Here is an 18517-nt window from a genome sequence, read left to right as displayed (position 1 = left end):
CATTTTCAGATTTTAAAAAATTAAGGTGGTTGTTTGTTGGTTTTTGTTTGTTTGTTTCGTTTTTAAGCATTCCCCATGTTCGCATATGAAAGTTTAACACCTTAATTTAGGGGGAATATAAATGCTTAGCCATTACAACGCATGCTCTACCTATTATCTTCTTTGTTCAATTCTTTTCCACCAGTATGAGCATACTGAGATTTGAAGTGTTTTTTCCCCAAGTTCCTTAAGCTTATAATAACGTCATTTAGGTGTAAGTAAACAAAACTAACCAGAAACCTAACACTAAATGTTAAAATCAGCTTTCTGAAAGTATGAAGTTATCTATATGATTACATTTTGTTTTGGAAAACCAGAATTTGTTTAGACTATTTCCCTTTATTTAAGGTTAAGCTATATAAAACTTTATGAAAATTCTGGTTGAAACAGACAGCTCTGTTTCAAATGAACAAGCCTAAGCCAGTTTTACCTCATCCCTTTTATCACAGATAAAGTAAATTTTCCCTTATGCTGATTTCTTTTACTGTTACTTTGAAGTCCTGACTGGCATAAGGTCACTCTGATACTTAGCCTTGCCAATGGACCTTCTAGGCAAATAAAATGGACACCTGCTTGAGGGCTTTGGGTTTTTGTCTTCATTGTCTTTCTGTCTTGATAAGGACATACTGCAAAATATTGTTACTCCTCAACAAGTTTGAAAGTACGTATGCTAAAGCACATGCATCTCCTTAAATCATTATATTTGAAAAGATCCTATTCTGTACTGGTGATGATCAAATCAAACCTATAACCTAAATATTTAAAATTACTTTGAGATATTCCAGAGTTGAAGTACAGCAATGACTGAAGGAGGATGCGTGAAAGAAGCTTTCTTCTCTCTCAAAAAAAAAAAATAAAAAAAATTAAAAAAAATTAAAAAAATGTTGTCATGAACTTAAAGTAATTTTGTTATCAAACCAATTATGAAAATTGAAGATATGAAAGAAAGAATTGAAATATCTTTGACAAAAATACAGCATTGTTGAACTCTTTTGATCATACATCAAAAGTGACAGTATAAGTGGAGTTCTTTTAAATGATGAAATGAAGAAGTAGGTGGCTTGCACCAAGCAAGACGTCAAGGTCTCCCAAGCAGTTTTCTCTGCACTCTCAAGCCAAGCAAGAACCTTGGGATACTGAAGGATTGTCTGGGTTTTGCACACTCCTATCAATTCCCATTAGTTCTGTTACTTCTGAACTTCTTATTCCATTTCAGACTGTTGAAACATAAATAACCAAGTGGATGGATAATCAGAGCAGCCCTAATTGCATTAGAACAGTCAGTTCTATCAGAAAATAATTTGCAGAAAATAACTATGGTGTTTTAAAGCTTTTGCTGCATTTGGAGTACCTTTATCTTAACTGTGGGAAGGCAGTAGCTTTTTGGTGTAAAATTTGGAACAGGAAGGGTACCCCTTACTAACTTGTGCCAAAGTTGACTTTCCTCTTACAGCTGTAGCATCTTTACAAAAGAAAGATACATTATCACATAACAATGAAGAACTCTGTCCTTCAGAACATGGAAGAATGAAAGATCTGCCAAGTCAGCCTTACTCATCCTTTTCACATTTTACGGTTTGTTTTGTTTTTCCACTCAGGACAACAATCAAAGAACTCTTCTCTCCATCCATATTCGCACTATGGTCTTGATCATAAGAAAATTGCAGACCTTCAGTGCATGATAATTAACAATCCCTCTAATCCAATTAATATTTTGTCTATCATCTCCACACAAGCAGTGGCTTTGTTCTTGGACCAGAGAAACTTTATTCATTACTCCATTTGTTGAATAAAAAAAGGAACAACACATGGCAGAAGGAAAAACCACCCAAATATAGCTAAAGAAAACCGCATTCAGAGTTCTCTCCTTGTTCTCTTGTTTTTCTGCTGATAAAATTCTCTTCCAAAACCATGTTGACTGACACCGCTGTGCATTTGGCTTTTCTCTGAATGCCTACTTACTGATAAAATTACTACAATAAGCTCAAAGACTGAAGCAGTCTAAAGGACTCTATGCAAAGCTCTTAAAAATACAGAATCTTGCTTTTGAATAAAAGACACAGCAATTCTGGAGTACAGAAAAACATTTCTTCAGCATTAACCATGTGACTAGCAATATCAACAGTCATGACCACTCCTCACTGATACACAAAAACCTGCTGAAGCTGTCAGTAGAAGCACAAGGGGTAAGACAGCCACTGAAATACTTTAAAGTATAGAAATGTCACGCCTTAACTGCCACTTGGGTCTCACTCTGTCCTTCAGTGCAATGACAGATAATCTGCAACCATGAACATGTTAGATCTTAGTAAAAGAATACATTTGTTTCCTCAAAAAATGAGTAAAATGAGACCATACAAGATGAAATAAGCATACGTATTATACGTTTTATACATATAATGTGTTGCAAATATAAAGCAAAATTGATTTTCTTCCCATGTACTCATTTACTATTAATATTACCAGCCAATTTAAATTATACAGAATGATAACTGTTAGTGTGGTCACGGTTTGGTTTTATTCTACTGTCAGTTTCTCTATTTCAACTTTCAAAAACACAATAGTATCCTTGTAGTGACATTTCAACATGCACAATTCTCAAACAATCCCACTAAATTAATTATCTGAAAATAACAGACACAGTCAGCACTTAAATGAAGTCTAAGAGAGATGCAGCCCGGCTCTACCCCTTCTGGGCACACAGCTGAATTGCCTTCACCTGTGCTCCCAGGGCTAACTAACTTCATCCTTTCCCCAGGTGCTCAATCACTGGTTCAGGCCTATTCTAACTTCACTTAATGAAATCCTATCTTTTTTTTTTTCTTTAATATGTTCATGGAGAAACTGAAAATTACCATTTCCCTCATGAATTTTAGCTAGAGTAAAACTGAAGGTTAGTGAATTATCTGAAATCTTCAAAACTAAAGATCATTTGGATAAAGAATAAGTCCTTCATTGAAACAGCCTATAATTCCACTCTCTCACTTTGTATGAGCATACTGCAACTAAAGAAAACTACTTACAACTCGTAGTGAACAGATGTTTGTATTACAAGGTTCAAAGAGAAATTAAATATTAGAAGACCAGGTTCAGTGCTTAAATTAAATCCCTGGATGATAAGAGTTGACACCTTATTTCTGCCAAACTTATAGCATTCTTACAGGCTGCTTTAGCCTCTGCTTTGTAAAATGTTCTGGTTTAGATCACAACACTCTAGTTTTGCTGCTATGGCACTGATGAGAACTGATTCACCATGGTAAATAAATACATACAATAAAAACACTGAATTCAATTACATTCCTGAAATTTAGATTGTTTACCTGTAGCACCCAATTTAAGGTACTCAAAAACAAACAACCACAACAAAACACTGAATTTCTTTGTGGAACCTTTGAGAAAGACTGATCACCTTCTGATGCATGCTTTCACCCATTTTGGAGGCTTTTCTATGAAGATGATTCAGTTTTCATTTTAGACTCTGACTTAAGGGAAATCTTTGAATGTTTGCTTCAGTTAGGTCACAAAGAGTGTTATGGTTTGCTTTGGTGTTTTTGGTTTGATGTATAATTCCATCTAAACAAGAAACATGACAAAATTATTCCTGGTGAAATAAAACCAAGTCCACTGTTTTTAAAGTCTAATGATTTTCTTACATTACCATAGTAATTTCTACATTATGTGTGATTCATAGCCTTCAAGGCCAGGAGGGTTGTTTTTTTTTTTTATTACCTAGTCTCATTTCCTGCATAATACAAATTACAGGCTGTCAACATGAGAGACCTCCTCTTTAAGTACTCTAGTGACTAAGATCCTAGGAAATATATTTTTAGTCTTTCTAAAGCCTGCTCTTCTGGCTTTGGTCCCAAGAGTATGCCAACTAGGTAGAGAAGTAAGGACACATTGTTGCCTCCCAAGGTAGGTAATTAGCATGACCTAGTTACGTGTTCTCATAGTTATATGTACTTATTAAAAGATACATATACAAATCTTATAGGTGTTCTGAAAAGGAAAATATTAATGAGTGTTAATGTTACACTTTCTTAACAGCTCAATGAAAGGAGAACTCCTGAAAACCTGCTTCATAACAGGATCACACACTTCAGAAATCATACAAAGTATAAAACTCCTACCCATTTCAGAACAATGAATAATAAGAAAATGCATGCATTTTCCTGAAAGTAAATGACACAATAGGGATTTAAGGATGCAAACACGGCAGACATTTTTATTACATATTTTCTTTATATGATACTTGATTTTGAGGCATTTCAGAAAAATAATTTAAGAACCATAGCAGCGTTGAATGGTTTCAGGGTACCATTATTTATCTGTGTATGCACATATGTCATGAATGCATACAGATGTGTACATCAAACATGTATATGCTGTTAAGAACTGTAGAAGGATCTATCCTTCAGAAATAGCATTTGTTTCTATGCATTTGATACCACTCAATATTTTCAAAAGGAATACAAAAATATTTCTTATTCACAGTAGCCTAAACCGCTCATTTCTTTGCTCTGAACAGTAAACTAACAAAGGGGCTTAGGAGGCTCTACGCCAACACTTAAGATTGTAGGCTTGTCATTTATTCTTTCTCGATCTCAAATACAATATAAAGACATATGAAATAAATACATTGCACAGTATTCCAAGTTATTCATTTCCAAGTTTAAATTTGTTGCCCCAATCCTACACTCATATACTTGATTTTAATCTGCTGAGCTCAATTTTTCCCAAAACTCGTGCAGTTGCAATGACAAATAGGATCTCAATTCAAATAACTTATTTCAAACAATGGTATGGCTGAAAAGTCTGCTAAGGACACCACTTAGTTCTTGACTAAGACAGATGCAGCTGTATTTGAAGGTTCATAATGATGTAAAAACCATCAGGTAGCTCCAAAAATTATAGTTTGCATAAGTACCCACGCAAAATGAAAACATATACCTTGTTCAGTACCGTAAGGTGGAATGATACAAAGATGGTAATAAAGATGGTAACAGATATTCAAAAGGTCATTTATGAGGAAAAACTCACCAATATGGATGCCTTCACTGGGAAATGCTGAGGCAATCTCCACCAGGGAGCAATCTCCAAGAGATGCTGCCTTAGTGGTAGTCAGCCCTCAAATGAGGTCTAGAGGAGTTGGAGTCAAGCTTCACCCCTTCCAAGAGCACAGCCAAATTACTCTCACCTGTGCTCCCACAGCTGACCTGACACTTGCCTCAGCTGATTAATCAGAGGTTCAGGCTGTAGTTACCAATTTCCCATACAAGTACCTATAAGTGTTCAGGTACATGGGTCAATCTGAAGTCTGATAGAAATGTGATGATCTTCCATATCATCTTTGTGATGGTGGAAATTTTTACTAGTGCTACAGTTTGATGTAATCACTCCTAAATAGTGCCTTTAAAGCTGAAAACTATGTAGTAACTAGTCAGTAACCACAGTTAATACTCATTTAACTTGCACATCCATTCTTAGTGGAAACAGCACAGCCAAGAAAAGCATAAAGCTCTAATCTAAGTTGTTCATTGTTTTGTACAGGTATGGTAGGAAAATAATGATCATCATATAACGAAGCTTTCTCATTTGCTTACAAAATTAGCTTTTAAAGATGGTATGCCTATAATAAAGGTAGGCAACATTTTTTTTCTTAAGATTCCATAAGGACTTCAGCAATTAGTATTACCTCACAAAACCAATTTTTTCAGTACAGCCATTAACTTAAAATAGCGAAGAACCAGCTCCTCATATGAGTGCAACACCCTTCTTCTGAAAAGAAAAGCAGTTATCTGTCACCTTTGTAATACAACTAAAGTTCTCTCTACTACTGACATTTACAGTTAAGGAAGTAGAAATCACAGAAGTTACTTTCAATCTTCGAAAACTGTTACTATTGAGTAGGAGCAAACTCACATAGTTATCAGGGTTCTCAGCTGCCTGTCCAGAAACAGAATATTAAGGGTCACAAGAAAGCATTTAGTCTACTTTTCTTTATGTAGGTGCTTCTAAAAATTGGATAACAAGAACTTGTAATGGAGAACAGAAGCCAAACATACTAACAGCTCCAGTAAAATCGTAATAGCTTATACACACCTATTGCTAAATTTTGCAGACTCAGCAGCCAAAAGGGCTTAGACAGCTGATTATATTCTCTCCCCACTATGCTTCCCTCAACCCCAGTTCCCACCCCAACTCCAATATAAAGAGCCTAATCAAGTGGTATGCTGTTAGCAGCACCAAGTGTGGTTTACTAGCTTTTTTGGTAACCTCTGGTTAGCTGAGGTTGCCCCTTAATAGCTTTGCAGAAGATGCTAGTGAGTCAGTTCAGCTATTTCTTCCATAAGATCTAATTTAAACATGCAACATGATGCACTGGAATCTATTAGAGAGTTACAAAAGTAGGCTTTAAGTTAAATGTTTGTATGCTTATCAGAAAACTAGTGAGAGTGCCAACTGCAAACAAATAAATACAGATGATTCTGCTTTTTTTTTTTTTCAGCAAAATAAATGAATTAAAAAAAAAAAAAAATGATTGTGTTCCCTTCCTCTTATGCCTAAAAAACAGGTATTTTGATATGTATGAAAATTGTTAAAAGAATGACAAAGGTGCAACTTCATAGCAGAGTCCACATTCCGTTGTTCAGGCTCAATTCCTATGAAAATTTTCTCCTTCGTGCTCCTGAATTTCCCAGTTCACTGCACAGTTTCACTGCTCTGCTGATACTTAATTGCTCTGGGTGGTCCCTGAAGTGAAGATAGAAAGTTACCTTCAAGCAATTAAGAATGGCAGGGTTATAGAAGGCTTTGACTATGAGGAAAGACATATACAAGAGCAAATTATATTGATTAATTAAAAGATTTTAAGGGAAACCAGATAACTCAGATTTTCTGATGTCTCTAAGTAGCCTGGCATACTATTATAGCCATAGAAATGAAAAATACTGTAGAGTTAAAGGGTAGGTTAAAAGTTTTGTACACGGAGCTTTTACTTTTACAGGAACAATTAATTCTGACATGACTATTAAAATATCTTTTTTCTTTTAACTCTTTTGTGAGGCATCATTCTTTGTGGAAATACATAATGATGTGCACGTAGAGAGCACGTTCTACATTTTCAGTTACAGTAGTATAATCTTGGGTTGCTTTTCTTAAAGGTTCTTTATTTTCAAAAAATTGCATTTCTTTAGAAATCGTGGTACTGTTTTCCACCAAATTTATTAAGCTTGGATGTAAAGAAATAATAGATATTTTGGAAAATTCTCCTTAGGTTTCTGGCCCCTTTGTTCTTAATTGGTGGAAATCCACTGAGTGTGATTCTGATCAAACTAAATTCAGTTGAGATTTCTGCTATAGGTGAGATGAACAATCTCAAATTAGTATTGATTTTAACTAAAATAATATAAACTGGAGTCTGTTTGGGTTTGTTCAGCTTCCACTTGTAGGTCCCAAGGATAGAAATTATTCCTACAGTACAACCTAGAATGAAGTTGCAAATCCTTAGTGTCACTCTAAAGATGCATTTGGTTCCATAATGGTATCACATATTCAAAGAATGAGGAAAGTAGGAGGTTCCAGAATATGCTACAAAATATCCAAGTAACATGAATCTAAAATCTCTATTTCATAGGAAATGCACATGAAATTTATATGAAACTCGTGAAGAATTTTTGTGAAAACATACAAACTGCCTCAGCTCTTAATTCTTGTTCTTCAGTGTGCATAAATAAAAGTATACATATATATATAACAACAAAGAACTGCTTGCTTTAGCAAAAAATTTCCAATTTCTTCCTTGCTTACCTGCTCAAAAATCTTCTTTTAACACTACAGAGTGACAGATTCACTGCTTACCATCTTCAATAAATGCCCACCTACTTTTTGGCCTGAAATACATATCTTTCATCTTGAAAGAACTTGATTTTTCTTTGTCAGCATACCCATCTTCTGGTGAAGTCTATGCTTATAAATGGGCCCCAGTGTTGAGGAAGCCAAAATCTTAAATATGTACCATTACAAACTACTATGTGTTCTGAACAAGCAAAAGTCTAATCTTTTACAAAGAAAATATTTTTTAACATAAAATCTATTGCAGTGCTACATCTACTTTTTTTATTTTCTCTAAATATACAGGAGATTTATGGCATACATATTTGTGTACATATGGTACTTGCTCACTTGGAGTGATATCAGAATGTTTCAGAATATGGTAATATAGAAAATGCTGTATTTTGGTCATGGAAAGGTGCTGGAACACACGGGATGTTTTGGACCCTTTCTTCATATAGTTTTCTTGATATCTACAGCAGGTCCTTACAGTTTTTCTTCATACTGCTGGTCATGAATCAGCTATCTCAGATACAATTTGGAGTATATATGCCACAACACATAATCTGGGTTTTTAGTCCTGATGACTGTTTTCTTCAGAGCCACATACATCAGACAAAAAACATCTTCAACATAAATTAACCACATTTCAACATAAAGGTGAATCTGCCACTCCACACATCAGATTCTCAGCTTGCTAGGTAACATTCACTGCATTGCAGCTCACTTGTCTGTTTTAATGCATCACAACTTCTATGTACATAAATATTTCATCCTTCCGATTACAACATTTAAATTATAGTTTATTATGATGTTGAGTTTGAAGAGATTAACCATCAAAATGTAAAAATAACATAAAAATATATTAGCTCGTACAGGTATGTGCATTACAAATAAGAACTTAATTACAATGTTTTTGTGAGCACCAGTCACTATTGAACTATATTTAAGTAGAACTCTTAAGGAAAAGTTGTCACTATAGAACAGATACTATGCATAATAACTTCCTCTTGGAATGCCTTAAAGAAAACTTCTGTTTAAAGTTCTTTAATTCCTTTGAAAAGCTAACTTCCACTATGAAAAAGAATTCAAGTCATTTTTCATAGAATGTTATTTTGCTGATTGTTTGGTAGGTTATACAAAACTTTCAGAATTGCTGTCGGCACTCTACTAAATGTATTTAAGGGTTACTTTTTAAGCATTAGTAATTTGTTCCTTATCGGAAGAAACAGCTATGACACTGAGATGAGAAACGCAGGTTATTTATACTTCTAATAGAAAGTCACTCTGATACAATTTCAGTTTCCCAAACTTGGCAACCTCAATCTGTGTAAAGTGCCCACATTAGCTCAATTCAATCCTAGTTATGAGATGTGTAAGTAAGCTACCCTCAACTGAGATATATAATGATGTGAACAAGTACTGACAATCAAGAAAACCCCCATTTCAAGTTTTGCTCTAGCCAAACAGGATACCTGAAGAAAAATAATAAGCCATGCTACACCTCAGTACCATACCAAAGCTTCTTAACAACTTCCGGACTATTGGTGATAGGCCATAGAAGGCTGAAGGATGCATGGCTCTCAGACCAACTTTGGAGCAGCACAGACAAAAACAGGTGAGCACTGGCTTCTCAACAGTGCTGGCAGTTTCAGAGGATGTAGGAGACCAAAACTGACTTAGTTCTTTGAAAACAGTCATCACAAAAGGGTGAACACGTGGTTGTATAAATTCAGACAATTTGATAAGGGAGGTTACTGACATAAGGTGCTGTTTGTGTTGCATGACATGTGCTATACCATGACCTGAAACAACTGCTTGCCTGTAGCATATCATTTTAATACTTGTGATTGTTTAAATACTTATTTATATTATTTTAATTTCCCACTGCCCTCAGTTGTCAATTGAATTATACAACTGATAAGCAATAAGATTTAATTCTTATAGATAGCCAGTGGCATCACTTTGTTTTTACAAATGCAGTATGATTCTTTGTGCAAATGCAAAACTCACTCTTTCTTGGCAAGGAAGTTCACAAAAATATTGCAATTCTGAGGTCCTTCTTAAGTGTTTATATGCAGTATACAAAATACCAACACATCATAAACCTGTAATCTACCACAATAAATTTAATCTACCACAATAAATTGCAAGTTGTAATATCAGTCTTTCAGTAGATATTGTCACTACTAAACAAAGTATCATTTCATAGATTGTTATGGACCTGAGTAAATTGCATATGATTCAAAACTGAATATTATTTCTAATAGAACATTAGAATATGAGCTGGATGTTTAGATACAGAATAAGTAATATATATAGTCAAAAGTAGAATATTTGTACGGAACTAAACAATAGGTAAAAATATGTACAAGCTTAGGAAAACTGCAATATAAAAAGGAAGTAATACGTGTGACTCTACATTGTAGTAACTGAATTATCTGAATTATAAAACCATTTTCTTGCTCATGAAATGAAAATGAAAAGAAACAGAAACTTTTTGGTGGGGATGGGATGGAAATAAAGAAATTGAGTGTTTTTCATTAGTTGCTGTGTAATCTTTTTTATACTGTCATTCATCACAAAATCTGGGAGGTACTAAACTTCTGATGAGGCAGAACCTGTATGTGAAAACAACAGTTTTATTAGACCTCAGCATGTAGAAGGCAGACCAAATTTCTGATGGCAAAGCATTTGTTTTCTTTGAATTCAAACACATTTTCTGAATAATACATTCAACTGCTCTAACAGTGAACATCCCCCCCCCATATAAGATTTGCTTTGCCCATGCCTTTCCACCAGCACAGCTGCAACATGTTTATTGCTATAGTTGTATACAGGTAGGAGATTTCCAGAAAACAAACAAAACCTGGTACTTCTGAACAGACAGAAAGTTTATCAAAAAATAAACAAATGCCAGTACAACTCAAAGATTTTAAGAAAAAGTGCTTCTTTATAAAATTAGACTTAGCATTTGCAAGCTACAAAAGCTCTGGGATTTATGTTCTGCTTTGTGTCAGTTGGTTCAGCACATGTATATATGGCCTCAAATACTGACAGACAGACATCTGTCAGCACGGTGACATCTTCCCAACTTTGTTCTGCCTTTCTATAGGGGGCAGTGACAGCTTTGTAAATATTGACACTGCTCCAATAAAAACTTTGTTGAGAAATTATCTGGAGCATTTCAAGCTCTACATGCAGCTAAGTGATAAATGGCAGGTGTATCCTGCGAGATGTTACTGGATTTTGTACTGTGTGCCCAATAGGAAAGGCTGCCTTGCCTCCTCTGACTACACTATGTCTGGCCTGTCACTGGCCTGTCCTTGAGGCAACTCATTCTGTAGCAACATTGATACTTTTTTCCGCCCCAGAATCTCACATAACACCTATGAAAGAAACAGGTGGTGCTTCAGCCACTTAAGACACTCCTGAGCAAATTACAAAGTAAGGCTTCCTAAAGTTTTTATTGCTTATGTTTACTGCTGAAGATAAATTCATGGTATAAGCACTCTGAATCCCCAAATCACTTTTATTACTGACCTTATCTAAAAGAATTCAGATTATAACAAAAGACTGAACTGAGTGTGAATAAATTCAACACAAAGCTCCTTTTGTCCCATCTTTCCATCACACTCCCACTACTTATATTCTCACATATTATAAATATGCATCACAGCTGTTTTCAGTTAGTATGTCTGATTACATAGCTTTAACATAGTAAATAACTGTTGATGACATGGTCCAATGCTGAGATATTTTCTGATATATGCAAGTGGTTTTTGTATACATATAAGTCCTTTCCAGTGATTTGAATAGATATATGCTATTATATGCACAGAGGAAGCAGTGTTGTTATCAAAACATAGCAGTGTAATTGGTACTCTCACATAAAAAGGGGAAATTTAGTAAAAATATTAAAATGTGAAAAGGAAAATATAATAGACTGATTTGATGATAGATGACTGGTGTTTATGTCACGCAGTACACCATTACACATTAGATGTAGCTAGTATACCCAATGTCATTTTTTGTGAATATAATTCTTAAGCCTTTTAAAGTAAAAAATAAAATGCCTAAACATTGCATGATACTATTTTTTTTTCTAAAATCTGCTTTCTATATTAACTATTAATCATTTATTCATAATACTTGTATGTTTTCATCCTTTTAAACAACAACAAAAAACCTTCACTGATGTATACATTACTCTGTGTATGGAATAAACTAGAAAAAATAACCCTTAATAATAACAAAGATGTCAAGATTTGGTTGCTACAAAATGTCACTTTAAGGTAACTCCACCAAAAACATCCATCATTATGTAATAAAGTATTCATAATAAGGAATAAGGAAGTCATAGGTATCTGGTACTGTTACGAAAAATGCAACAAAGATCAACCAAGGAACAAGCAAAACAATCCTATGAGAAATAAACAGACCAGCTTTTGTCTTCTTGCTTTGGAAGTTTTAAGCAAGTAGATTTACGTGTTCAGAACACTCATAACCCTTTAAATACCTATGTAAGTAGTCTCTCCAGAAAGTCTGATATGAAGAGGAAGGAGACATTACAGGACTGAAAATACAGGCTTTGCATCACATAGATTTTCTAGGTTTGGAAACACTACATCAGACAAGACAGCAAGAGACACAGAAGCTTGTTTCTAGTTTCAATTGTTAGAGAAGTACTATGACACAGATCGGCTCTTTGATATTTACCAAGAGTTGGCACACCCTGGCAATTTAGGATGAACAGAATTATACAATTATAATACAGATTTGATTTTTAATGACATTAAATAACCAATTTCTTATCATAAGAATGTACGGATGTGATGTCTGTGAGTATTCTCATAGCAAAATATGGTGCTTAAGTATACAGGAAAATGTCTTGACCCTACTTCACACATTCCCTGCAGAAGTAAGGAAGTAAATATAATTGGCATTGCTCACATCAAGAATTAAAACAGAGTAACAAAATCTGAAATAAAACCCACACTTCTCTTTGGCGTTCATTCTTCATTGTTCCTTTGTCCAATTCTTGTCTCAGATGCAATCAGAGCAAGTAACTTACAAAGAAAATCTCAGGGCAAGAGCGATCACCTGATAGCAGAGACTTGCTGAAGTCAGTGCTATTGGGATTTAAAACTTACTTTGAGCTGTGGACTGGCCCTGCACAGATTATCTCCAGATAACTTCTGTTGAACAACATCACAACATCATGTGTTTGGTTTTTTTGTGTGTGTTTTTTGTTTTTTTGTTTTTGTTTTTGTTTTTCCTGTGACTGCTGGTTTAAACTACAATTCTTTGAGAACAGAAAAATGCACACCTCAAAACATGGTTGTTATTTCATTCTGAATGCTTTCTGTAACTGTAGCCTCCTTTATCACTGCCACATGTTACATCTCTCACAAAACCAGGAGGCGAACATTAAAAAAGTCAGCTTGTCCTTTAGATACTTCTCCTTACCTCAATATCCATGAAATATTTACTTAAAAATATACCTACCTCATCTTTTCAGTGCAAAAAGATTTACATTTATTTGCATTACTTAGACATACATTAACGTATACTGGTGGCATTAAAAAATAAAGAAAATCATGTAATACCTTTACTTTTACCTATGGATTTGGTGAAATGGTTCCATGAAGAAAGCATTTCCAGACAAAAAGAGAATAAGAAGAGGAGAGAAACAACAGTAAGAGTTGTGAGTTATATGTAAATGCAATAATATCTAAACATGAAAAGAGACAAAGTATAAGGTCTGGAGACAAATGGAGATGCAATCAATGTCATATTAAAGATTTAGTTTATTATTTATTTTTTTTTCCAGTCATGTACATGCAGCGAAACACAGAAATAACCCATGCTTAGATAAGAAAAAGTGACACGAAAGTAACAGGGAACAATGAGTTAGGAGAAGAAAAACCACTGATTTCTTTAGGTGGCAAAATTGCACTCTCAGCATTCCAGAAGCCAGGAGCAGGTGCTTTCTGCAAATTCCACTCAGCCATGCATTAAGGTAAATGCACTCTTCAAGGCGTACAATGTGACAAGCTGAGTATCTTCTCCCAGGAACTCCGAAGATCGCTCTTGCGATTCATTTATCTTTTATAGAATCACCCCTTATTGTATTTTTGGATAAATACATGAAATTATCTTAAACACCTTCTTATTTCTCTCACCTCTTTTCAGTTATCATATTGCGAGAGGGGGAGTTCAGGAGGCAGGAAGGACAAAAGCTTACAGAGCAAACAAAAGGAAAAAAAAATGAAATAAGGAAAGATGTGACTACAACCATGTGTTTATTTGCAGCCAAAGACAGCTTTCAAGCATTTGCCCATCGTTTGCAGTGATGGTTTCAAAGCAGCTACAGAACAAGAAGAAACAATGAAAGCAGAGTGGAAAAGGAACAGAGCCCATACCTTGGTCGCCCATCATCAGGTGCGCCAGACCTTGAAGGGAAACAAGAGCACAGTCAGCAATGAACAAGGGAGCATGGGAAGGTGGTGTTGTCACAGTGACAAAAATGTTTTGTGACAGGCATCTGTTTCCTATGAGATGTCTGTACCACAGACAGAAATCAAAGAGCATTTTTCAGCCACTGGTTGGAATGCTCTGGGCTACGAGAAATAGAACTGCAATTCAAACACTGGGTACTGTTTTCTGGTGTATTTCTTCTGTGCAATAGTTGGGATGGCAGAAATACTAGAATGCTTTCAGATCCAACCAAATCCTTTAATATCCCATCTCTCTTTATTGTATTTTCATTATATTGCTTTGAACACTTTGCTGGGAGGAGGACTTCCTGTCCTCTACTTGCAAAATGATGTCAAAACCTGGAAAGTGTAAACCTGAAAAATGGGCTGGGTCTGGTCTTTTTCCCCTCATAAAAATGAGCATTTCAGGTAATTAAACAAAGTTTATTTATCACATTGAAATGATAATGCAAGGGATGTCTCCTTATTTGTGTGAAATGTGAGAGTAGAATGAATACATTCCAGAGGAGGCAGATTATTATATATGCGATACAAAACACACAGCAATAAAGAAAATTTAAGTGACAACTTCTGAATTTGCTTCATAAATCTGTGAGAAATAGATTTTGCTTTATATTGGTATTTTGAGATCAAATCCAATCATACCATGATGGGTCTAGTGACATTTCAAAACAGATGGCCGTAATGACAATCCTCAATCAGAGCCAAATTTAGTTAATCTTTAACCAAAAATATTCATCTTTTTTTTTTTTTCTTTTTTTTTAACACACAATAATAAAATGATAATTATACCCTCACTGAGAATAACATGTTAAGGGGAGAAGTTTTCTACAGAAAAAAGACTTTTCACATTTCACATCAGGTTTATTCTTGTTGAGCTTAGCTCATTTAGAATCCATTTTTGATGTTCTTAATTGCTTGTGCTTATCTTCTACAACAACTATAAAAATGATACATTATTTTCTTATTTGCAATTAATTAAAGCTAATTCACACAAAGAAGGTGTGCAATAAAATATCCTTCTCTTTATTGAAAAGCAGATTTCCTAGAGAGCTCCTGTGATTTCTACTTCACAAAGAAAATTAGGTGCACAAATGACTCATCGTACTTGGGGGTATTTCAAAGAAGATACTCCCGACTGCAATCAGATTTCACATCAGTTCAAGATCTCAAGTGATGTTTCAAATAGGCTAACAAAGTTTTTGCTGAATTAGTGCTTTTTAGCATCGCCATTCCCGGAGGCAAGTTGAACTGGAAGGCCCGATGTGCCCCATTTCTTGAGCAGTAGATTCACTTACAAACACAGCACTCTGTAACTGTTGGGATGATATGAGGCTTGTACCAATGCATGCAAGAATTGAATGTGATACTGAAGGGATGCCTATGTAAGCATTACTCAGTAAGTACCTCAAGGCTAAGCTGCGGTTAGGAGAAATGTGTCCGCACTCATTCTTCCTGCATTAGCATAGCTGCAAGTGAGACACACTGAACACACAAACTGTAAAGACTGTTGTGTCTCCTAGGGGAAAAATAGAAGGTAATCTCTTCCTAGCTTGACTTTTATAGTTATAAGGACCTAAATAAAAAGCTGAGCTTCAGGAGATGATCACTGCTTGATATCTACTAGTTTTAGTAATATCATATGTGAGCATGGTCGGTTGTAAACTTGTGATTTTTATATAATTTGGGGGAAAAAAAAAAAACACAAATGGAAGAAAAGCTTCTTGAAAACATCATAGAAACCACTTGAATTTTAAGAGTCACTTACAGAGCTGTTCAACTAAAAAAAGGAAGCCAGTGACTGTAAAAAAGGTACACTGCTCAAACCAAACATCCATCAATTGAAAAAAGATAGTACTAGTTCTCAGGCACTGACTTTTTTTTTTCACTCTGTATGTTACTTATTTTTGAAGCAGTAAGGTTACTTATACTTACTTGCTATGAGTATAATGCTACTTACCTCATTTTATATTTTGCAACCTATGGATGAAGGCTATGGAAGAGTGATGAATTACTATTACTGTACCTGTACAATCCACAGAGAAGTTTAAAATGATACAAAAAACCTACCATCACAGTGATCACTGCTAGATTTTCAACCACAGTAGATGGTCACAGAAAGACCTGTGTTTAACGGGCCATGTACAGGCATGCCAAACATTAATAATATTCATTTGTGCACCATTCTTTCATAATCAGAATGATAAAAACCTTTTCTTTGTGAATTAGGAATTAAGGATTCAGTAGGAATACCTCCTGTATGCATGTGTGAACCATTCCATATTTACACTGAACTTGGCACCAAAGTTGAGGGGCACAAAATGGGATAGGGAAAAAGAGCATGAAGAGAATCTACTTTCATAACCTTGAATCTAAGTTCCATGCAGAGCACAGGCCAAAGAAAATTTAAACATGGTGAACTTGCAGCAAAGGTGTTCAACCCTAGCACAATTTTAACAGAGTAAAATGTAACCTTTTTACACTATCATATTTCACTCTATGAATAGTAAATCCTTTCTTCTCTTTAACATAAGAAAATGCTCAGATATCACAGAATTCAAAGATGAAAAACTATTGCTCAGTTTCCCAGTTCTGCTTAGGATATACATTCAATGCTTCCACTTTTAGATATACCTCTTTTGCAGATCTAATGTATGCATAAGTATCCAGACCTGTGTTGGAATAAATGTTAAGAGTGCAGTTTTAAGAATTAGAATCAGGTAACTCCCGGATTAAGTGTTACCTGGTTTATCTTGTATTGCTGTGCATAAATGAGTATGTGAAATGAAACTGAACCACCTCATCTAGTTGTAATGATCTTAATTCACAACTGAGCCTCACGTTGACACCAGTGAGAATTTCATGCAAAGGTCAAATGTAATATTAGTTACCTATTTCTTGACATCTGTTTCTGACTTACAAATCCTATCCCTGTGTTGTTTAATACATTTTTATTTCACAATGAAAATCGAATTGTACTGATTTGTATGTTTTTGACATTGCATGCAATTAAAGCATCAGAATAACTTAAATCTTCTCCTACTGGTAACATGTATTTTAATAAAGTTGCACAGCATCATGTATGAGTTAAATCAGAATAGTGCACTTTGCTTTTCAGTACAGTGGCACAGAGAAACACAGTACTGGTATCTGTAGGCATTGTAAGAGAATTGCCAGTGAGCAGGCAAGAAGTGCCTTGGATCTTCAATAATCTCAGGCCCCACAGTATCTCATTCCTGGACCCTGCTTCACTGCACATGTATCAACTTACAAAATCCTATATTCCAAAGAAGCATTTAAACTACCAGGGGGAAAAAAAAGTTATAATTCATTTTAAAAAGGTAAAACCATTTTTAAATAGTCATTTATGATGTACGAAAAGATTAAGAAAGGATTTTTAAAGCACTTGTACTTCAAAAAGCACCTGCACCCTTTGGCTCATGAACAGAAGGGCAGTACTGACTCCTAACAAAAACTGATCTCCGAAGTGTAAAACTCACTCAAACATGTTTTACCTGCTAATAGACATACTTACCAACATTCAGGCTAGGAAGCACTGTGTTTTAATTTCCACTGCCCTGTGACATACTTTCCTTAATGGGACTTAATTACATACCAGCATTATTACTAAAAATCACAACTCTTCTTTAACAAAGTCCAAAAGGCAGAGTGTATCGTGTTGAAAAGTTAGACACATAAAGCTTTTATCTAAAACTCTGTGCTGTAAAGGAGAGTACAGTAAGCAAGACTAAGGAGAAAAGCACCTCCCATTTTCCTAAGCAACCAAAATATAGGTATTTAGCATGCATTCCATTCTTATGAGGATTTATGTCCCACACTGAAGAAAACATATTTTCTTGGAGTGCTTTCCATACAGAACATGTGTAGAAATCAGTATTTATGCCAATCTCTTTAAGGGTGTATAGACTGATATATTCACATGAATATAAATCTCATTCTTTCACTGGAGATATTCAGGAATTACATCAATATAGTCAAGATTAACACAGGGCTTTGCTTGTGTTCTGTATGGAAAAAGAAATCACGCTTATTCAATAAACTTGTTATACCTTTACGGGTTAAAAAAAATGCAACTTACCGTACTGAATGTTATGTGTACTTTTATAACATTAAGCAGAAGGGAA

At 34.9% G+C, this 18517-nt stretch overlaps 1 protein-coding gene across 36 annotated transcripts in view; it reads right to left on the bottom strand.

The window, feature by feature from the left end:
* The window catches only part of NRXN1 (neurexin 1), a 611800-nt gene that overhangs the window by 525785 nt on the left and 67498 nt on the right, over nt 1–18517 (bottom strand). For 29 of the 36 annotated variants that reach the window (XM_072331056.1, XM_072331055.1, XM_072331060.1 and 26 more), the window contains one exon: nt 14298–14327. The exons of 6 other annotated variants lie outside the window; for them this stretch is intronic. In XM_072331056.1, the coding sequence (XP_072187157.1) occupies nt 14298–14327 (30 nt within the window). Of the gene's footprint in view, nt 1–13481; nt 13489–14297; nt 14328–18517 lie in introns of those variants that run through there. One more of the 36 variants, XM_072331092.1, reaches the window with a different exon arrangement.

Source organism: Excalfactoria chinensis, chromosome 3, assembly GCF_039878825.1.
Source record: "Excalfactoria chinensis isolate bCotChi1 chromosome 3, bCotChi1.hap2, whole genome shotgun sequence".
In the NCBI taxonomy this organism is placed as follows: domain Eukaryota; kingdom Metazoa; phylum Chordata; class Aves; order Galliformes; family Phasianidae; genus Excalfactoria; species Excalfactoria chinensis.
Note: the sequence above shows the minus strand (reverse complement) of the source record. Positions and strands in the feature narration are given on the sequence as shown.